General features: G+C 52.8%; 1 protein-coding gene across 2 annotated transcripts in view; it reads left to right on the top strand.

The window, feature by feature from the left end:
• The first annotated feature begins 1,073 nt into the window (after nucleotides 1-1,073).
• LOC138487725 (carotenoid-cleaving dioxygenase, mitochondrial-like) overlaps nucleotides 1,074-23,029 on the top strand; it is a 286,226-nt gene continuing 264,270 nt past the window's right edge. The window contains exon 1 of one of the 2 annotated variants that reach the window (XM_069614272.1): nucleotides 1,074-1,267. Coding sequence is in view for 1 of the 2 variants with exons in the window: in XM_069614271.1 (XP_069470372.1) it covers nucleotides 1,180-1,267 (88 nt within the window). In the remaining variant the exon portion in view is untranslated. The remainder of the gene's footprint in view (nucleotides 1,268-23,029) is intronic. The other variant, XM_069614271.1, reaches the window with a different exon arrangement.

Genomic DNA, 23,029 nt, shown 5'->3' with positions numbered 1-23,029 from the left:
TGCGCTGCTTTTTATGTGCGGTGACACACCAGGAAAGCCCTGTTCAATTCCATGAATACGGGTTGTTAGCGCGCGTATGGGTGTTGCGAGGGTTGCGAGGGTTTTACTGTAGTACTTCCCTCATTACGCCCACATTTTGGCTTGTTGTTCCTCATTCCTCGTGTTCTGTCCCCTTTTTTAGGTGACTGCGCAAGACAGTACGTCGCCTTCGCTAAGAGTCTCGCGCAAGGCGTTCATAGTGTCGCAGTGACGCGTTGGACCTGCGCAGATTCCTCGCAAGTCTCTGGTAAGTCCAGCGCAGTGTGTTCCATGAATCGACAAACGGGCACTTGCGCGCCATTTCGCGCGCATGTGGCCCTTTTTTCGACGCAATTCATTCCATGAATCAGGCCCATAGTTTAAACTTGGCAGTGTTTCAGGCACATCGGCCTTGGGCAGTGGAAAGCATATAGCCAGGTGCTTCTCATTTCATTCTTTCCATGATTACGTGAATGCGTCTGCTGTGTGGGGCATGAACCGAAATGCTAAGTGAATTTTTTTGTTGCATGACCCTTTGTTTTCTCTGCTGCTGCCAGTCATGTAATGTTTTGCCAGGGACATTTACTTTGGACACATTCATAAAGAATAACATTGTCTGGTTGAACAGTTAGGTTATCATTTTATTAAATGAATACTTGCTTAAAAATAATTGTCCTTCATTTTCTTTCAAAATTAATATATTATTCGAAAAACTAAGTGAACATTTCCTCAATATAGCATCCTCTTGGGGAAACAGGTCACAGAGATGTGTAATGCTTATATTTTTATTAACAACTAGACAATCCATGTAAAACCTCGATGAGTTTCTGTTGAATTTGACTTGTAATCTTTTCATTTTGAGGATTGGAGAGGATGGGTTTCAAGGGGTGGGAAGAGCGCATGGGTTTCAGGTGGCCCTGGGCGCCAGACACTGGTAAGGTGGCCCTGCCTGCCTTTGTATAAACTCCCCATAGAGGAGGGCCAGCCTCACTGCTATTGTGAAGCAAGACGCAGCGGCGCATTGTCTGGGCTGGGAAGAGCTTTTATTCTGAAGGGTGTGCTGAGAGCCCGGCTCCTCTGGGCTTTGCGGCATTATCAGTGTGGAATGAGCCGCCTGCTCTAGGGCACAGAGGCTTGGAGTATTCTAACGCAGCTTTGAGGATGAGGGCACGCCATATACTGAACGCTCTCTATTTCTTTGCACACACGGTCATGGATTTCATAGCATCCTTCCTGCAGAACATACCAGGTAAGGGGAACCCGGCTTCCTTTTGAATAATTTAATGTACTGTAGGACTCGTAGATTTTTAAATGCGTATGTTTCGGATTTTTTAATTAGAAAAAAACGTATACACGGAAAGGTTTGTTTCTAATGTACTTATCGAGTTTGGTAAATGAATAACTTAAGACAAATAGCAGCTGCTCCAACACAAGTTAGATTAATTACAGGTTTCGAACAAAAGCAGGTGGTGTTGAAATAATGATCTTTTGCAAACATCTCTAGGGCAGATTTGATCATTCAGAGGTCTGTAGAGCCATGGGTAATTGCATACATTCATAACAGTAATATTCAAATGTGTTCCTAATCAGTCCACCGTGCTGCAGCTGAGTGAAAAGAGGCCTCGCTTTGATGTTCTGGCTTTATGCTATTTATGAAAGAACAGAGAAGTGCTTCTTTCTATTTCATGGAATTATGCTACACTAACGCAGTGTGTGCAGTGCCACATTTAAGACAAAGGACCCCGAATGGATTCAGTGTGGAGGTGACGGGGATCCAGGGGGGTGGGTGGTACATCGGGGGAGTCGACACTGGGATACCCTGGGTGCTACATATGTTATATATATTACATGGGATTGGTATAGCGCGCCCCTGCCATTTAGATGACCTCGTGGCAATACTATGATCTTCTCGTGAGATCACTGAATGCATGAGCTATATTTTTGAGTAGAGATTTCAGTCTGTTTGTCTAAGGTGTTCTCTTTTTAATCTCTGTTAGGATCAAGTGTTAGGTGGTGTGTTCTTTTGCCGTTCAACCACTTTGTACCCGATTCATGGAAAAGTGCGCGTTTGTCCCAAAATTGCAGCGTGCCGAGAACAACACTCTGCAAGCCGTCGTGCAGAATAAAAAATGTGCGCCTAGCGTATTCATTCACAGGCCGATTCATGGAATAATTAGCGCGGCGCAAGTGGGCAAAAACGTGCGAATCGCAGTGGAATAGCGAAAATCGCAGTGCAAGTGCGAAAATCGCACGAAAAGCAACGCACATCGATTCATGGAAGTCCGTGCGCGAGAAAACCAGCGGATGTGCGATAAAAAAGTGCGCGGCGCACGTTGGCGCACAGGCCATCTAACAGCGTGCGCCAGGTCACAGCGAAAATCGCACAGGCCACAGCGAAATTCGCACATAGCGCGGCGCACGCAACAAAAGTAGGCGGAACACGGGCGTAACACTCGGAATGGGGAACAACTTGCCAAAACGTGGGCGTCACGGGGGAAGTTCAGGGCACAAGTGCGCGGAACGCCCACACGCTCGCCTACAACACGTATTCATGGAATAGAATAGGGCAAAAAAGCGCACGCTCAAACCAGCGCACAGGCACAAACACGACCGCCACAAGAAAGTAGGCGGTAGCGTCTCTGCGGCTGCAGAAATGTGCGCCAAAAGGTGCGCCAACACTGCCATGATGAATGTCCTATACTGTGGCCCTCCAGGACAAATGACGTGCAAAGGGGTACCCACAAACACGGACACCCGCTGACAAAAAATATGTGTGCGTGTATACCGGGGTGCGCGGGAAGTCTCACACGCGATTTGGGCGGGTACGTGGATTTCAGGGGTGCGCGGGAAGTTCCACACGCGAATTCAGCAGGGTACGTGTATTTCAGGGGTGCGCGGGAAGATCCACACGCGATAGTCCCAGTGCGAGCAGGGTACGTGTATTTCAGGGGTGCGCGGGAAGTTCCACACGCGATTTCAGCAGGGTACGTGTATTTCAGGGGTGCGCGGGAAGTTCAACACGCGATTGGCCCAGTGCGAGCAGGGTACGTGTATTTCAGGGGTGCGTGGGAAGTTCCACACGCGATTTCAGCAGGGTACGTGTATTTCAGGGGTGCGCGGGAAGTTCCACATGCGATTTCAGCAGGGTACGTGTATTTCAGGGGTGCGCGGGAAGTTCCACACGCGATTGGCCCAGTGCGAGCAGGGTACGTGTATTTCAGGGGTGCGCGGGAAGTTTCACACGCGATTTCAGCAGGGTACGTGTATTTCAGGGGTGCGCGGGAAGTTCCACACGCGATTTCAGCAGGGTACGTGTATTTCAGGGGTGCGCGGGAAGTTCCACACGCGATTGGCCCAGTGCGAGCAGGGTACGTGTATTTCAGGGGTGCGCGGGAAGTTCCACACGCGATTGGCCCAGTGCGAGCAGGGTACGTGTATTTCAGGGGTGCGCGGGAAGTTCCACACGCAATTTCAGCAGGGTACGTGTATTTCAGGGGTGCGCGGGAAGTTCCACACGCGATTTCAGCAGGGTACGTGTATTTCAGGGGTGCGCGGGAAGTTCCACACGCGATTGGCCCAGTGCGAGCAGGGTACGTGTATTTCAGGGGTGCGCGGGAAGTTCCACACGTGATTTCAGCAGGGTACGTGTATTTCAGGGGTGCGCGGGAATTTCCACACGCGATTTCAGCAGGGTACGTGTATTTCAGGGGTGCGTGGGAAGTTCCACACGCGATTGGCCCAGTGCGAGCAGGGTACGTGTATTTCAGGGGTGCGCGGGAAGTTCCACACGCGATTGGCCCAGTGCGAGCAGGGTACGTGTATTTCAGGGGTGCGCGGCAAGTTCCACACTCGATTTCAGCAGGGTACGTGTATTTCAGGGGTGCGCGGGAAGTTCCACACGCGATTTCAGTAGGGTACGTGTATTTCAGGGGTGCGCAGGAAGTTCCACACGCGATTGGCCCAGTGCGAGCAGGGTACGTGTATTTCAGGGGTGCGCGAGAAGTTCCACACGCGATTGGCCCAGTGCGAGCAGGGTACGTGTATTTCAGGGGTGCGCGGGAAGTTCCACACGCAATTTCAGCAGGGTACGTGTATTTCAGGGGTGCGCGGGAAGTTCCACACGCGATTTCAGCAGGGTACGTGTATTTCAGGGGTGCGCGGGAAGTTCAACACGCGATTTCATCAGGGTACGTGTATTTCAGGGGTGCGCGGGAAGTTGCACACGCGATTGGCCCAGTGCGAGCAGGGTGCGTGTATTTCAGGGGTGCGCGGGAAGTTCCACACGCGATTGGCCCAGTGCGAGCAGGGTACGTGTATTTCAGGGGTGCGCGGGAAGTTCCACACGCGATTTCAGCAGGGTACGTGTATTTCAGGGGTGCGCGGGAAGTTCCACACGCGATTTCAGCAGGGTACGTGTATTTCAGGGGTTCTGGGGAGTACCACACGTGAATTGGCCGTGTGGGCCCTCCCAGGTGTACGCTCCACAACCTCCACGGACCCTGCAGGCAGCCCACACCACGGGGGACTACCCTGCACCCATGCTCATGTCCCGCAGGCAGCCCATCCACCATGGGCATGCCCCCCAGCCAACCCACATGTCACCTTGCACTACTGATCAACAATGCATGTCTACCACCACCCCCACCCCCCTGCCACCATGGGCATCCTCCACCAGGCCCCCACTCATGTCTCCCACCACCCCCACCCCCCAGCAGTGCAGGGGCAGCCTCCACCAGGCCCCCACTCATGTCTCCCACCACCCCCACCCCCCAGCAGTGCAGGGGCAGCAGGCAGTCAGGCAGCAGCAGATGGCAGCTGGGAGCGTGCTCGGGGCTCTGGGGGTTCGGCCTTCTGGGCAGGAGCGTGGTCTTCTGTGTGCTTACGCGTGGCCAGCTTGGTACGGAGTGATTTGGCACGTGAAAATCCTGCACGTCAGCGTGAAAACCGAGGAAAGGCCCTAGCGCGTAAGCGTGTCAGCACGCATACGCGAATCTATTGGACCAAAGGCCCTCAGCGCGTAAGCGCGTCTGTGACGTGACCCGCACGGGTGTTTCCCACACAGCACGTGATGACAGAGCACACGTGGAAAGACTGCACGTCAGAGTGTCATCGCGTGTCATTGGACAGCACGTCAGAGTCTCATCGCGTGTAATTGGACAGCACGTCAGAGTCTCATCGCGTGTAATTGGACAAAAGTGCGCGTACACGCGATTGGCCTATGTACGTGTATATCAGGTGTGCACGGACACTTACACATGCAAGTACGTCAGCGCACCTGTATCCCGGTGTGCGCGGGAATTTCCACACGCTATTGGACTGGGTACTGGATTTCAGGGGTGCGCGGGTCACACGCTCGCCTACAACACGCGCAACGCATTAATTAGCGTGCTAAAAAAATAACAAGCTCAGACCCAGGATGAACATACCGTTCCTAGCAGCAGTGGGCGTGGCCTACCAAAGGAGGAGGAGGATAGTCAGGGCCAGAATATTCACACCCAGAACCAGCCTTTTCGGGATGCCTGATGACCAGGTGCATGGGAGGTACAGGTTTCCACCACACATCATACTGGACCTGGTGATTGAGTGGGAGGATGACCTCACATCACCCACCCTGTGCTCCCAAGCACTCAGCCCCCTGGAGAAGGTCCTCAATGTACTCCACTGGATCATTTCAGCGGACAAGTGCCATTGTGGGTGGTGTATCACAGGCCACCCAGTCACGCTGCCTACACCAGGTCTTGAACATCATCACTGCACGCCCATCAGTCCGCAGGCACATATACCTGCCCAGAACCCCTGCAGAAAGGCATGCTGCCGCCCTGGATTTCTACGCTGTGGCACGATTCCCCAAAGTGCTAGGTGCCATCGACTGCACCCATGTGGCTCTACGTCCCCCCAGGGCATCTGAGCACATCTATAGGAACCGCAAGCACTGGCATTCCATCAACGTGCAGGTAGTATGTAATGCCAAGGGAATCATCACCTCAGTATATGCCAACTATCCCGGGTCAACCCACGACAGCTTCATTTACCGAATGTCCACCCTAAGCCGGGACCTAGAAGCTGGGCGGCATGGCGATACATGGCTGCTTGGTGAGTATGAATGCCACTGCACATGCATGCATGTCAGATACTGAGCAAGGTCACAACCCCACCAATGATACCAATCACCACCTCCACAGGGGACAGTGCCTACCCTCTCAGCCCCCACATGATGACGCCAATTCGGAACCCCACCACGCCACCCCAGGTAAGATATAACGCAGCCCACATTACAACGCGGGCCATAGTGGAGCGCACATTCGGAGTGCTGAAGTCACGCTTTCGCTCCCTTGACCGTTCTGGCGGGCAGCTGTTGTACGCTCCCCCAGTAGTGTGCAGGATCATAGTGGCAGCATGTGTCTTGCACAACGTTGCAACACGCCGGGGCCTGGCCGTGGACATGGTGGTGCCCCCCCATCCCCAACCACATGCACAGCCGCTGCGCATGGGAGGGGAAAGGGCACGGGGGGAGGCAGCCCGTACACAGCTAGTGGCTAATTACTTCACATAGAAATCACACCCCTGTGGAGTGCACACTGCCCTGGCACATTCCATCTGACAATCAATGATGACTCAACCTGACACTGATCCTGAATGTCTGGAGAAAGAACCGTGAAAACCATATCAGCCTGAGATTGTTCATCTGGAAGTGTCACAATGTGTGCATCCCTACCCACACAGACACCACCAATGCAGTTTTGTGAAGTTACACATTCAAGCAGCTAAAATGAATACCCACTTGCAAAATGCAACAAGAGGACAGTGCCATGTCAGCCAACCCAACCCCAGCACCGCCACACCACACACCGTGCCATGTCATGCTATTTGCAGGTAAACAAAGTAATCTCCACAACATGACACTAGTTTCACAATGTACAGTGTCCCTATTAGAAACTTGCAACACCTGAAATGCTCACAGTAATGCCGGACCAACAACAAACTTGAGCACGTACTACCATTAAGATGACGTCACTAATGTTAAATATTAGTAGTCTCACCACCTGGAAATGCCTGCACTCCCACCACTACCAACTGTGCAGTGTTGGCGCCATGTAGAGTTGTAGGTGCACTGCTGCCAACATGGACCACATCTCCAGACTAGAGGTCCTTGTGTAGACATGAGGAAGGGACCTGCAAATTGGGAGGTAGACACAGAAGATGAGTTACACATCAATGCAACATGCAGTGTACAACACAACAGCAATATGCACTAGGAATGTATGCACAGTATTGGCTACAGACTGCCCACACAGCTCATGGGAGTCCAACTTCACTGTGTAATTCACTGTCACTTGGGCACACCCTTTGCAAGCCCATGGAAACGGGAAGCAGGAGGGGTGTGTGTGACTCAAACCCAAGCATCTGAACCAAATACATTACAAGCCTGCATATGCCCAGCCACAATGCAGCGTATGCCCACAGGAACCACGGAAGCCAACAAATCGTCCCCAAAAAATTGGGAATAAAATAAATAAAAATAAAAACAAAAATAAAAATAAAAAAAAATCAAAAATGGCCATAGAAGGGCCCGGGGGGGGGGGGTTGGGGAGGCCACCCAGGAGGTCCGAGGACAGGATGCACACCAGAACCCACCTGCGTGGATCCTGTGAAAAAAAAACACCTCCATGGGCTCATGGCCCACACGGCTACCCTATTGTGGGAGTATCACTGCTGTCGCTATTATCACCCTGTGCAGCTGCATCCGGAGGTGGTTGCACTATGGGAGGCAGCCCACGCAAGGCCCTAGTCTGCTCCTCCATGGCTGCAAGCATACGGGTGTGGTAGGTCTGGTTCTGGAGGATGAGTGTGCGGAGGTCCCCATGCAACAACTCACGGGATGCCCGGACCTCCGCCCTCGTTGCCTGCATCTCAGCTGAGAGCGTACGGGTGAGACGCTCCAGCTGCTGTTCTGTCCTTTGGTGTGTTGAAGCCTCAAGCTCAACAAGAGTCGTCCTGAGGCGAAGGAGCTCCTGCCTCAGGGCTTCCCTGTGGCCCTGGGACTCAATGGAGATGGCCTCCTGCAGAGTCGCCAGTGCCGCCCGCCTGTCCCTGTTGGACCCCAACATGTCCTCCCTGTGTGACTGGCAGATGGAGTCGGTTGCCTGCTCTAGTCGCTCCATCAGCCTTTCAGGGGGGACAATGGAAGTGGCCACCCTATCCATGGCCTGAGCCATCATCTCGGATGATGCTGCCTGTTGGGTTGCCATACCGTAAATGGATTGCTCCCATGCGGTATTGCCAGGTGGCGTACGGCCACCATGTCGGCGGGCACCACACCTGTCTGGGGCAAGGCGAACTGCGCCTTGCTGTGCCGGCACTGCCTGAGGCTGCAGGACTGCATTCCCCCTCTGATCTGCTGGCCCAGGAACAGGATCAGATGTCGCGGAGTGTGACCCTGCATCCGTAACCACCAAAGGCGTACCTGCCAACACTGACATCCCCATTGAGGGTTCTGACCCTGGTGCAGGTGGGTGAGACAGAACAGAATCCCTCCCTGGAACACTCACCTGCGACGGCACGTAGGTCTCATCCGAATCAACACCTGAGTACAGCTCGGGGGAGGTGCAGCCAGAGACACCCCTTGAGAGCAGGACCTGCAGCACTTGTGGGTTCTCACCCACCACCACACCACGTCCCTCACTGGTGGTTGGTCGGCCCTCGGACCCCTCCTGGGTCTGCACCATCTCCACAACCCCAGCAGTATCAGGTGCGTCTTCCCCTGCAAAGACATAAACACAAAGAAATGGAAACAGGCATTAGCACCATGGCACACAATGAGGGCTGAGATGCAAGAGAACCAGTACTTGTTTGACACATGTCCCACATGACTAAAACCCTCCCATGCATGCACCCTCACTGCGTATGAAGGGCAGGCAAATGGCACACACTGATGACACCAAGATGGAAGATGAACACATTTTCTGCATGCTGTCTGGCAGTGGCATCACACATTGGCCTGTGATTGGCAGGTGAAACATACATGCCATCACACAGATGGCATGTACCATTGCTATTGAGTGAAGATGGAGAGGAGGGCAGCACCTATTCATTCAGTCCAGTTCCCGCATGTAATAGCTTTTCTAATTCAAACAGGTCAGATTCTTCACCTGGAGCTGCCAGTCCGAAATGGTGCAATTGCACAGGGACATGTTTGAACAAATGATATCCAGGTAACAAAGTCACTCCACTTTACCATAGCCATGTCAGACATGTGACTAGAGGACTGCGACATGCCTAGTAAAAGTGGTGGAATGCAAACAATCTGACTAAATGAACAGTGAAAAATCAAGCAACAATGTTGTGGCAAGGTGACACTTCAAGGGCAACTGGCGTGCAGTTGGGCTAGATGTCTACTGTTGGCAGAAGGGATACTGCTATGGCCAAATGCAGCTGCGCAGGATGTATTGCATGAAGCACATGGCTGACCCATACGACTCAGGCGCACACACTCTCACCTGTCACACAAACAGAAGCCCTCACACACACCATGCACATGGATGACACACACATGCATGTGCACTCACCGGACAATGCCTCGTAATCAGCCAAATCACCCACGCCTTGGATCTGTTCCTCCGTGACGTAGGTCCCAGCGACTGACTCATGTGGAGTGAGTTCCATGTCTACTACTGGAGACCCACCTCCAGTCACTAGAGTTGCGGCATGACTTGAGGCCAGCTTACTCTTTGCCCTGCGCTTTAGGTCATTCCAGCGCTTATAGCAATCATTGGCTGTGCACCTCACGATTCCAAGGGCACTTACGATGTCCGCAACGGTCTGCCAGTGTGCCTGGCGTTGTGCAGGTGTGGTCTTGGATCCTGCAACAATGACCATCTCGTTGTCATGTGCGGACACATACTCGACAAGTGCATTCAGTTCGTCATCCGTGAAGCTGGGCTTCCTGGATGGGCCGGACTGTGTAGCCGTGTCTGGGGAATCAGCCTGTGCCGGATGAGCACTCTTCCTCTTCCGCTTGGAAGGTGGTGGTGATCCTGAGTGTCCTGCGCCGCTCTGGACACTAGGGGCAGGAGCCCTGGTGGACTCTGTATCAGGAGTGTGGGATTGCACACTCAGCATGGGAGTTGGTGCAGGCATTGGCTCTAGTGTGATGGTGTCAGGGGGAATGTCAGCAGCATGGACTAGGACCGACACTGTCTGGGCTGGGTGTGTGAGGGCTGGGGTGGATGGAGCCGCAGCTGCCCCTGCAGCCTCTCCGCCCTGCCTACTTGGTGCAGCAGATGACCTTGCTGCCCCAGATGCACGTGGCATGGTGACATCAACGTGCACCAGCGCATGTGTCATAGGCCTGCTGACCTGGAAGTCAGCCATGGAGTCAGCCAGGTCTGGTGCCACAATGGGCTGGTCCAACAAGGGCTGAGCATGGATGGTGTCAGCCACATCAGCCTCAACGGGAGGGGGGGGGATTATGGGTGCCCTTGACTGGTCCTCCACACATGGGGGGACAGGCTCACCCTGCAAGTAACGACCATGTCCCCTACCGGATCCACCACAGCCACCACTTGTGGCTCTTCCACCTTTGCCACCCTTACGGAATCCTCGCCTCCCAGCCATGGCACTGATGTTAATGTGCGTATGGGAGTGGCTGTAAAATATTGTCCTGGGCAATTGGGGGTCAAAGGGGTTGGGTACCAGATGGTAATTTTACCCTAGTGCTCTTGCAAGGCTGATTGTAACCCCTGGGGAAAGATGACGGGTCACGCTACGCACAGGAGCCCCAAAAAAGGGAGATGAGGTGCACGCAACCCCTCCTAGACCACGTGTGCAGAAACAAAAACCTGCACTACGCTGTGGCACCCAGTAACACAAGAATGAACGTATGCGTGTCACACGCAGCCTAGAATGACCTCTGAAGGGGTAGGCTACACACGGGGCAAGCACAGATGTTAGATACGTGCGTGACTCACCGTCTGCCAGGTAAAAGAGCGTGAAAAAGGCGCGCGTTTGGTTGGCAACACCCCCGCCAAAAGAAGATTTGTACGCTGTCTGAGGAGACAGGACAACAGTAGAAGGGAACACTGTTTGAGGGAACAGGCCCAGGTAAACCAGTAAAAGAGAAAAAAGAGAAAAAGCTGTCAGAGGTAACAGGGAATACGAACTTGAAACGCCGTGAAGTAAATCGCGTGTGAAACGACAAGAAGTACAGAATTCACCCACTCGCTCTCCACGAAAAGCACGTACAAGGAAATGGTGTTCTACGCGTACCTTTTATACAGGCCCACACGTCCAGCGTCACTTACCCGGCGTGTACGCGCTAGGGCCATTTCCACCAATTACACGCTTTGTCACTTCTGCGTGTAGGGCCATTTCCACCAATTACACGCTTTGTCACTTCTGCGTGTAGGGCCATTTCCACCAATTACACGCTTTGTCACTTCTGCGTGTAGGGCCATTTCCACCAATCACACGCGATTACACTCTGACGTGCAGTCTTTCCACGTGTGCTCTGTCATCACGTGCTGTGTGAGAAACACCCGTGCGGGTCACGTCACAGACGCGCTTACGCGCTGAGGGCCTTTGGTCCAATAGAATCGCGTATGCGTGCTGACGCGCTTACGCGCTAAGGGCCTTTCCTCGGTTTTCACGCTGACGTGCAGGATTTTCACGTGCCAAATCACTCCGTACCAAGCTGGCCACGCGTAAGCACACGGAATACCACGCTCCTGCCCAGAAGGCCAAATTACTGCCCCCCAGAGCCCCGAGCACGCTCCCACCTGCCATCTGCTGCTGCCTGACTGCCTGCTGCCCCTGCACTGCTGGGGGGTGGGGGTGGTGGTAGACATGAGTGGGGGCCTGGTGGAGGGTGCCCCTGCACTGCTGGGGGGTGGGGGTGGTGGGAGACATGAGTGGGGGCCTGGTGGAGGGTGCCCCTGGTGGCTGGGGGGTGGGGGTGGTGGGAGACATGGGTGGGGGCCTGGTGGAGGGTGCCCCTGCACTCCTGGGGGGTGGGGGTGGTGGGAGACATGGGTGGGGGCCTGGTGAGGCTGCCCCTGCACTGCTGGGGGGTGGGGTTGGTGGGAGACATGGGTGGGGGCCTGGTGGAGGGTGCCCCTGGTGGCTGGGGGGTGGGGGTGGTGGGAGACATGGGTGGGGGCCTGGTGGAGGGTGCCCCTGGTGGCTGGGGGGTGGAGGTGGTGGGAGACATGGGTGGGGGCCTGGTGGAGGCTGCCCCTGGTGGCGGGGGGGTGGGGGTGATAGGGGACATGAGTGGGGGCCTGGTGGAGGCTGCCCCTGCACTGCTGGGGGGTGGTGGGAGACATGGGTGGGGGCCTGGTGGAGGGTGCCCATGGTGGCTGGGGTGTGGGGGTGGTGGTAGACATGAGTGGGGGCCTGGTGGAGGGTGCCCCTGCACTGCTGGGGGGTGGGGGTGGTGGGAGACATGAGTGGGGGCCTGGTGGAGGGTGCCCCTGGTGGCTGGGGGGTGGGGGTGGTGGGAGACATGGGTGGGGGCCTGGTGGAGGGTGCCCCTCCACTGCTGGGGGGTGGGGGTGGTGGGAGACATGGGTGGGGGCCTGGTGGAGGCTGCCCCTGCACTGCTGGGGGGTGGGGGTGGTGGGAGACATGGGTGGGGGCCTGGTGGAGGGTGCCCCTGGTGGCTGGGGGGTGGGGGTGGTGGTAGACATGAGTGGGGGCCTGGTGGAGGGTGCCCCTGCACTGCTGGGGGGTGGGGGTGGTGCGAGACATGAGTGGGGGCCTGGTGGAGGGTGCCCCTGGTGGCTGGGGGGTGGGGGTGGTGGGAGACATGGGTGGGGGCCTGGTGGAGGGTGCCCCTGCACTGCTGGGGGGTGGGGGTGGTGGGAGACATGGGTGGGGGCCTGGTGGAGGCTGCCCCTGCACTGCTGGGGGGTGGGGGTGGTGGGAGACATGAGTGGGGGCCTGGTGGAGGGTGCCCCTGGTGGCTGGGGGGTGGGGGTGGTGGTAGACATGAGTGGGGGTCTGGTGGAGGGTGCCCCTGCACTGCTGGGGGGTGGGGGTGGTGGGAGACATGAGTGGGGGCCTGGTGGAGGGTGCCCCTGGTGGCTGGGGGGTGGGGGTGGTGGGAGACATGGGTGGGGGCCTGGTGGAGGGTGCCCCTGGTGGCTGGGGGGTGGGGGTGGTGGCAGACATGGGTGGGGGCCTGGTGGAGGGTGCCCCTGGTGGCTGGGGGGTGGGGGTGGTGGGAGACATGGGTGGGGGCCTGGTGGAGGCTGCCCCTGCACTGCTGGGGGGTGGGGGTGGTGGGAGACATAGTGGGGGCCTGGTGGAGGGTGCCCCTGGTGGCTGGGGGGTGGGGGTGTGGGAGACATGGGTGGGGGCCTGGTGAAGGGTGCCCCTGGTGGCTGGGGGGTGGGGGTGGTGGGAGACATGGGTGGGGGCCTGGTGGAGGCTGCCCCTGGTGGCGGGGGGGTGGGGGTGATAGGGGACATGAGTGGGGGCCTGGTGGAGGCTGCCCCTGCACTGCTGGGGGGTGGGGGTGGTGGGAGACATGGGTGGGGGCCTGGTGGAGGGTGCCCATGGTGGCCGGGGGGTGGGGGTGGTGGGAGACATGAGTGGGGGCCTGGTGGAGGGTGCCCCTGCACTGCTGGGGGGTGGGGGTGGTGCGAGACATGAGTGGGGGCCTGGTGGAGGGTGCCCCTGGTGGCTGGGGGGTGGGGGTGGTGGGAGACATGGGTGGGGGCCTGGTGGAGGCTGCCCCTGCACTGCTGGGGGGTGGGGGTGGTGGGAGACATGGGTGGGGGCCTGGTGGAGGGTGCCCCTGGTGGCTGGGGGGTGGGGGTGGTGGGAGACATGGGTGGGGGCCTGCTGGAGGCTGCCCCTGCACTGCTGGGGGGTGGGGGTGGTGGGAGACATGGGTGGGGGCCTGGTGGAGGGTGCCCCTGGTGGCTGGGGGGTGGGGGTGGTGGGAGACATGAGTGGGGGCCTGGTGGAGGGTGCCCCTGCACTGCTGGGGGGTGGGGGTGGTGGGAGACATGGGTGGGGGCCTGGTGGAGGCTGCCCCTGCACTGCTGGGGGGTGGGGGTGCAGGGGGACATGAGCAGGTGTGCAGGGTAGTCCCCTGTTTTGTGGGCTGCCTGCAGGGGCCGTCGAGGGTGTACAGGGAACACCTGTGAGGACCCACCCAGCCTAATCGCGTGTGTAACTTCCCACGCACCCCTGTAATACACGTACCAAGCAAAATCGCGTGTGATAATTCCCGCGCACCCCTGTAATACACGTACCCTGCTGAAATCGCGTGTAAAACTTCCCACGCGCCCCTGAAATACACGCGCCCAGGCTATTCGCGTGTGGAACTTCACGCGCGCCCCTGAAATACAAGCGCCCAGGCTATTCGCGTGTGGAACTTCCCGCGCACCCCTGAAATACACGCGCCCAGGCTATTTGCGTGTGGAACTTCCCGCGCACCCCTGAAATACACGCGCCCAGGCTATTCGCGTGTGGAACTTCCCGCGCACCCCTGAAATACACGCGCCCAGGCTATTCGCGTGTGGAACTTCCCGCGCACCCCTGAAATACACGCGCCCAGGCTATTGGCGTCTGGAATTTCCCGCGCACCCCTGAAATACACGCGCCCAGGCTATTCGCGTGTGGAACTTCCCGCGCACCCCTGAAATACACGCGCCCAGGCTATTCGCGTGTGGAACTTTCCGCGCACCCCTGAAATACACGCGCCCAGGCTATTCGCGTGTGGAACTTCCCGCGCACCCCTGAAATACACGCGCCCAGGCTATTCGCGTGTGGAACTTCCCGCGCACCCCTGAAATACACGCGCCCTGTCTAATCGCGTGTAAAACTTCACGCGTACCCCTGTAATACACGTACCCTGGCCAATCGCGTGTAGAACTTCCCGCGTACCCCTGTAATACACGTACCCTGGCTAATCGCGTGTATAACTTCACGCGTACCCCTGATATGCACGTTACCCGCTTTGCGTTCCTTGTTTGGCAGCCCTGTAAACTGGTCCAGGGTTAGCGCAGCCCTTTGCGATGATTTAGCGATTTTGATGGCTTTTCCTTGCGCGAGGGCGTTCTTGGGGGCGTTACTGGCGCTGCTGCAGGGTCGCTGCGATACTCTGCGCCACGGCTGGTTTGGGAGCCTAAAATCCATGAATACGCTGTGCGCGGAAATCGGTTTTAGCGCACGTGCCTGGCGCAGACAATCGCACGCGGACACTCTGCGCCAGCCTCTTGCAACACTTTTCTGCGAAATTCTATGAATTACCCTGTTAATCTAAAGCGCAAAGTAACCCTATTCGCAAGTCGCGTCTGGAACGCCCCTGACACGCCCCCGCAGGAAGCATAAACAGCCAGAACAGCTACATTTGTGTGCTCACTTTGGTGCAAATACATGCACCCTTCAAACAGTGCGTGGGGTCCCCACAAACAGGCCTGCATCTCGAGGACCCTGCGCAGGGTCCCCCATTGCTCATTCCAGCACCCCAACAACATGCGTATGACAATTCGTAACTCGGATATAACTCTGAATATCTGCGTGTGAACCCCCGTAAACAGGCCCAGCACCCCCACTACGCGGCATAAGCGCGCCCCTAAGTCTGATCGGAACCGTGTTTATGTGCATGCACCAATAAATCGACATGCAAACTCGCCTCTGCGCTGCGAATTCTATGTGCAAGTGTCCTTATGCCTACCTTTGGGTGGCGGAGAGATCGAGGGATTTACATGGCCATTTCGCAAATGAGAGGTTGCACGGTCACATCCATGAATACGCTTTGCTTTGCACATTTGTGGGCGTGCTATGGACTGCCTGTGGCCTGTCCCTCGTAACGCCCACTTTTTCCCTTGTTCTTCCTCTTTTTTCAAGTTCCGTCCCCTATTCAGCCCTCTGTGCAGGCCTCACCCACGCTCTGCGCGGAGTCTCGCGCACGGCGCTCGGCCGCTGGCAGAGCCGTGCCGAGCATGCGTGAAATCCACACAAGTCAAATTAATATCCTGCACATTTGATTCCATTTATCGACGAACAGGACAACGCACGCAGTTTGGCGCGCAAGTAAACTATTTTCCGTGCAAGTATTTCCATGAAGTGGGCCCTTTATCTCCTCGCCAACACTTGCTGGAAATACAATCATTTTTGACTAGCAATGTCTGACCATGAAGCTATGAAGCAATGATGGCAAGATCGGTTGAAGGCTTCTACTAATATAAATATTGATCAGGTTGCCCATGACGGGACAAATCTCAAACACTGCAATCAATTAGCATTACACGGCGCACCGGGTGTACTGAAAATGTGACTGACTGGTGTAAAAAGGCTTTTTTCTCTTTTCTTTGTATCTCTTATATAAATCCCTCTTAAGCAGGGAGTCGAAAAATGACCCATCTGTGAAGACCCAAAATGTCAACGTTTAGCCCTAACATGCACACTGTGATATTTTCAGATTAGCAGGAATAGGAACGTCTGGGGTGTATAGTCTCTTATTCTAAATATGAATAACTTTGATGTACACTTCAATGGCTGTTTTGCTTGTGCCCATTGAGGTGGTATATTGTAGCCAGTGATCGAAGTGAGCGGGAACGGTCGGGACCAGTGTTCCACTACTTTTATTTTTATCTGTTTCCCATTCCTCTACTTTTTACGACCCTATGCACCATTCTATATAGAGGATTTGCCTGCAGTCATGTCCCTGTGCAAGTGGAAACTTGGAATAGGAGCCTTAGTTACAAGACACTTAGACTATTGCAATGCCCCAGCCGCCAACACCTTGTCACACGCAGCACTATGCTTCCGCCTACCCTCTGTCTTGCTGAGACCACAGTTCCACTACTTAGTTCGGTACACTTCTACCCCTGACTGTAGCTTATAGTATGATGTTATATGTCAATCTACAAATGTGAGATATATAAGCGCATTGCTTTACTTGTATTTAAGAAATAGCTCCAATAAATATAAAAGTGTACAATGCGCTGTTCTTGGAAGCAAGCACACACAGAGAAACAAAGGTTTGAATCCCGGATCCGCGCTTAGAAACCAAACTCAGGTATAAAGTGCGTTATAAAATGGTAACTGTACATTTTTAAAAAGAGCCAGTTTACATTGATAGTCCAATTAAAACATGTCCTTTTTAATAGTTTTTTTAAAGAGCCCCTTCAAGATATCTGTGTGTTTTTTCCAAGGGCGTGGAACTGTCAGAAATGGCTGGCATGCCTGCAGCAAACGCGCACCTGACAGCACAACCCTCTACCACGCAGAAGGAGACAGAGGCAGAGTGAGCTATATATATAGAGAGAGAGACAGAGAGAGAGAGAGAGAGAGAGAGAGGCAGGGAGAGAGAGAGAGAGGCAGGGAGAGGGGGAGAGGGAGAGAGAGAGAGGCAAGGAGAGGGGGGGAGAGGGAGAGAGACATGTGATACACCGGATACAGCTAGTGAATTTATTTCAATTTTCTGTGATAACAGACCATGTTTCCCAGGTGACATTGCCATGGGTGAGCTGAGAGACCCAGGTGCTTTATATAAATGTTCAATATAATGTGTATGGTTGTATGTCGGATGTATAAAGTGCAATAAATGAAACAGGCCATGTTGGCGCTATATTTGAGGACCACTGTAATCAATCGAACTTTATAGCATGAGACTTTTTCTGTGACATGCACTGAACTGAATCAGTGCTGGGTGATTCCCAATTTGCCAGTTATGGGAAATATGATTCTCTAAAATAAGGTGATTTGCCCCAGGATCCCATAATATGCATAAGCGGGGAAAGACACGAGGGGGCCAGGATGGCAGCAATGAGTTTATAGATTCAAAGTCAGTGGAATAGGCTGGTTTTCAGTTGCTTCCTGAATGGCCAATACTAGGGGTGTTGCTAGGTCAGGAAAAGTTCTGGGGCTACGCTAATGATGGGACTGTCAGGATTCAGGGCTCGCTAGCCTTCTGGTTATAGCCCCTGAGCTTCTATCCGGGGCTATAACCAAAAGACCCAAGGCTATAGCCCCCTCAGACCCCCCTAGCAACGCCTTCGGCCAATACGAGGAGTCAGAACGTAGATGAGGCAGAAGATTGTTCCAGAGGTGGGAGGCAATGGCTGGGAAGCTAGAGCCCCCAGCTTTCTTACATTTAAAGCGCATTGTGGTCAGTCTGTGGTTGTATATCGATCTTATAGGTCTGGAGGAGCTGTTCTTAATGTGTTCTCCAATGCACATTGTCAAATGCCAGGAAAGGGAAACCCTATATTTATGCTAACATCAGCGGGGGCTGCTGCTACACTAAGAAAACAAATCTTTCTTTTCTTTATATTTTTATATAGTGCTGGCTCTAGCCAGATTGTCTAGGAGCACCTTACAAAGATCAAAGGGAGGAGTTGAAAAGGAAGTTACAGTGTTTTCAGAACAGGATAGGAAGATTAGGATAAATGATAGAAGAGAAAGTAGTCTGGTTGGATTATCTTTTAGGAAAGTGGTAAACTTTGAGGCTTTTAAGGAAGGTGATGATGGAAGGGGTGCATGGATGTGGGACGTGAGGGTGTTTCAGGATCTGGATGCCCATTGGGGGAAGGCTTGTTTTTGTGTATTCTTATATTGAGGAACTTTTAGGTGGATATCAACCTGTGGGCCACCGCGACCGGATTCACTTGTGAATGTTCCTCTTGAAACGTAATGTTGCATTGGTGTGGGAATCTACAGAGACATTCAGTTCCTCCACTTCATTGAGAAAGCTTAAAAAATACTGAGTTTCTCACACACCTATTACTGCGCCATGGTGAGTTGTTTGACACTGTAATTTCATTATGTTTGCATCCGTCATAAAGTGCTTATCCATAATACTGGTTTAACATAAAGTTCTTTATTTTTCAATATTTTTCCAAATGGCCCTTTGTGATAACACGTGTCTCGAAACCACTGTGTCTTTTTCAAATCAGGGCAAGTCTATACATTGGTTAAACAAAATGTAAATGAATTAATGTGCCATAAGAATAGAATCAATGTTCAAATTTGAATTGAAGGGCCACAAAGGGCCATTTTGAAAAATATTGAAAAATAAAGAACTTTATGTTAAACCACTATTACGGATAAGTACTTTATGACCCAAGGAAACATAATGAAATTACAGTGTCAAACAACTCACCATGGCGCAGTAATAAGTGTGTGAGAAACTCAGTAGTATTCTTGGTTTTGTGTGTGTTATGATATGATCAGTTCAGTTTGCAGAGTAGAATGCATAGGTTGGGTTCTCAGGTGTTTCTGCGGTTGATGAGTATCAGTTTGTTGTAAAGGTATGATAGGTTTTGAGGTGGATTGCCCAGTATACAATGCTGAGTCCTTTGTGAGCCATTCCCGGTTTATGGTGCGTCCGTGGATCTGAGGGCTGGGGAGATGTCTGAGTGTTTGGGAATGTGTGAAATGAGCCTTGCTGCTGTATTCTCTATGGCTTGCAAAGGGGCCTAAGTTGTTTTTGGGGAGTCCAGTGAGGATCGTGTTTCCATAGTCCAGTTTCGGGAGACGTAATGCCTGGACCATGTTACAGAAGTCATCCACAAAATGATCGGTATTACCTTGCGTATGGCGTGTAGCTGTAGGTTGCATGTTTTGGTGACAGCAGCTATGTGGTCTATGAAGTGCAGATAGGGTTGATGATGAAGCCTAGAAACCTGACTGATGTGAAGCGTTATGAGTGGGTTGTCTGTTGTGAGTTCTTTGATCCAAGGGGTAAGGTCGGGTTTGTGTCGGGCAGAGGGGGCAGATGAGAAGATTTTCTTTTTTGGAGGTGTAGAGATTTTGGAAGTGGGTGGCACCAAGTGGTAATGGTGGCAAGACAGATTCTGAGGGTGTGGCATTCTGAAGGGGAAGCGATCTTGAAGTATATGTGTGTGTCACCTGGAAGTTGGTGAATGGATGGGGAATGGCAGATTACTGCACAGTACAATTGGGCGAATTCGATTTGATCGAATTTTTGTAATGAAATTGACTGCAAATAAATGTGGGGGGGATCATGAATATAAATATATGGGGTGGTCGGGAGGGGATGCAGAGGTTCTCCCCCTGCATATATTTGCGACTAAATCGAGTTAGAGAAAGAAAACTCAACCGAATCGGATTCGACAAAATAGATTCAATGGAATCAGCCTGAACCGAGTGGATGTTAATGGTGCTAAATGTCTGCCCAATGGATTAAACATATGTTGAACAGGAGGGAGATAGGGAAGATCCTTGTGGTACTACATGATTGATGGGGTTGGATTTGATTGATAGAGTGGCATGGCAACAATGTGTGTCCTGTCACTGAGGATGGCGATATACCTGTTGAAGACAGCACCTGAGAATGTCATCCTGTGGAAGCTGTAAAAAGTGTAAACATCTGTATGTCCTTTGTTAGTGATGCCATGGAGGTCATCCAGGATGTGAAGTGGAGCAGCCTTGGTCATGTTGCTGGGTTGAAATCTGATTATAAGGAGTTGAGGTAGTTTGTGGTGGTGTGCTGTTGGAACTGGCTTGTGAGAAAGCATTCCATGGTTCTGGCTAAGTATGGCATGATTGTGATGGGCCAGTAGTTCTCCAGGGACCATGGGGACGTCAGAGGATTTCTTGAGGCATGGGGGAGATTTGTCCTTTTCTGATTTTGGAGGGGATTGTGCCATGTGAGAGGTAGGCGTTGATGATGTCGAGCCTGTTTGTAGCCAGCAAGGTAATGAAGTTAATGTGGTCTGAGCTGGATATCTATTTCTTCTCGGAGGTGTGCTGGTTTTGGTGTGGCTGTGTGGATGATAAGGGTGTCTTGGTCGATGAGGTGGAATGTGTCCCATGTGTTTCAGGGTTTCATTTGGGGGGTTGGAAGAGGGACAGCGGAGGGGAGGGCTTGTCTGATGTTGTGTATTCTGGAGTTGAAGACATCTATGAGGAAGTTGCACACTGCTGTTTCTGTGTGTGTTTGGGGCAGATTGGAGCTCTTGGAGATTGTTGGCACCTTTGGCACAGCTGTCTTTAATGGTTGTTCTGGTTGAGGGGTGTGTGTTCTTTTGCAGCCTCTATCTGGTGCCTGTTTGAAGGTGAGGAGGGAATTGTTGAACCATAGCTTGTTGTGGTGGTTCTATAAAATGATGCAGGTAATTCCATCTCTGAAAGGGTAATCTGCTAACCAGATCCCCTTTGTGGCCACTCCATGCCAAAATGAAAGTGTACTTGTGCCCTGCTGCATCAGTAGCATGATCTGCAGCACCTGCTCTGCTCATGGCACAGAGCAGGTTCAAAGGTCACAAGATGCCCACTCAATTGCTGCAGAGACAGCCAAGTCACTGCAGCACAGGTACAGCATTTAAGATATGCCCCCGTACCAAAACCACAATGATCATGGGTAGCGCATGCTGGTGGCAGAGTAATCTCTCAAAATAAGCTATGCCTGAGTTTAGGCATAGTGCATGGCACTACTTGTGATCATGGCCGCCAAATCCAAATTGATATTGCACATAGGCCAGCTCCTGTGAGTCAACTCTGCTGTGGAAAGGAATGTATATTTGGGTCAGACCGGCCGGTACTGCAAAATAGCAGAATAGAAACCCAGAGGACTCAACCTCTCTTTGATCCCCATTGTGAGGGCCAGTAACACCCTCCCCCAGAGATTGCCGCATAGCAGCAGACAGCTGTCCTGAGCCCAGGTATCAAAAGAGCGCATCTATTCAGGAGGACTAGCCTCACACTAGGGTAATGCACGTCAAAGGGCCTTTGTTTTCAGTAAGAAGGGATGGGGCGCCTCTTCAACAGAGAACACCTCGTCAGTTTCGTAGTCCCCTAAATCAACTTGGTCCCAGGTATTATCTGTTGCAACAATGTTGTTCTGATTGTGTTCAATAAGCAGTAGATTTTATATTTAATATTTGTTTACTGTTTTAATTGTTCTCCTGTTTTTTAATTAGATGTGTGTTCATCTATTCACATTTTTTAAAAATGTATAAACATAAATATTAACTTACTGTTTTAATGTATTCCTTGGTGTTCTACAGTATATACTGCAAGTCAACATAATAAATACCAATTGTAACTATTCTTACTGTACAGTAAATTCAAATACCAGGCCCAGTGGACCACGCAAAACTACAGAAAGGTGACATACTTTTTTGAATGTCATGCTGCCAGTAGGAGGAACAGGACAGTTGTGGGGTCAGCATCATGTGTCTTGGGACATAACTGCAGTGGTGACTCTCCCAGCTGCCCTTCTTTTCTAGGACTACATGCACATGCAATACAAACATTCACAGCTTGAAAAGCTGGCTTGAAAGGCACCCCATGCTGTACTCGGATACAAAATGCATTCATGCATTTCACAATGAACACCCTCCACACAGCACCATGTGACGACGGGATGAAGTGCCCTATAGGTTTTGGCCTATCTGTGGCCATCAGGTTGACTTGAAGCTGAGGCACGGCAGTGCCATCACTGGGGAGGGTGAATCAAGGCCCTCAGGGGGAAACACTGCCATAGCATGCAGGCATTTCAAACCAACCAAAGAATAAGCAGGACATTTGCAAGGTAGGACTTCTACTGGCGTGGAAGTAACTTGTGCATTTCTAAAGCCCTTAAGTGCTAAGGGGGTGTGTATGTGCGTCCTGGATTCCCATAGGAAATCATTGTAGGCTACGCCCACTCCCACAGTTAAGTGGTTTAAAACTGAGGTAGAAATTGGGAAATGCTTCTATACTATTGGATCATTGCTGTACACCATTATTGTGAAGAACTGATCTGGTCTGACAGCACTACCCTCTAAATGTGTGGCTGTGGGGTAAGCGGGGGGCGGGGCGGGAGAGGTAGTGTTGTGAAAACCGGCCAGAGGAGTCTTTGGTAGTCACTAGGACTCTGCGGGTCTGGAAAAAAAAAGTGCTGGTATTTCCTTTTAACAACACTTTTCTGGACCGGCAGAGTACAAGTTTGACGGTGGGGGCTACAGTAAATCAGGCCCCCACTGGCAAAAAACAGGCAGTATTACATGGTGACAGTAATACCAGCAGTCCCCTCTATGGAGTCCTACAG

The sequence above is a fragment of the Ambystoma mexicanum genome, chromosome 9 (genome assembly GCF_040938575.1).
Source record: "Ambystoma mexicanum isolate Mex_15411 chromosome 9, UKY_AmexF1_1, whole genome shotgun sequence".
NCBI classification, from domain to species: domain Eukaryota; kingdom Metazoa; phylum Chordata; class Amphibia; order Caudata; family Ambystomatidae; genus Ambystoma; species Ambystoma mexicanum.
The sequence above is the reverse complement of the archived record's forward strand: the minus strand, read 5'-3'. Positions and strand labels throughout refer to the sequence as shown.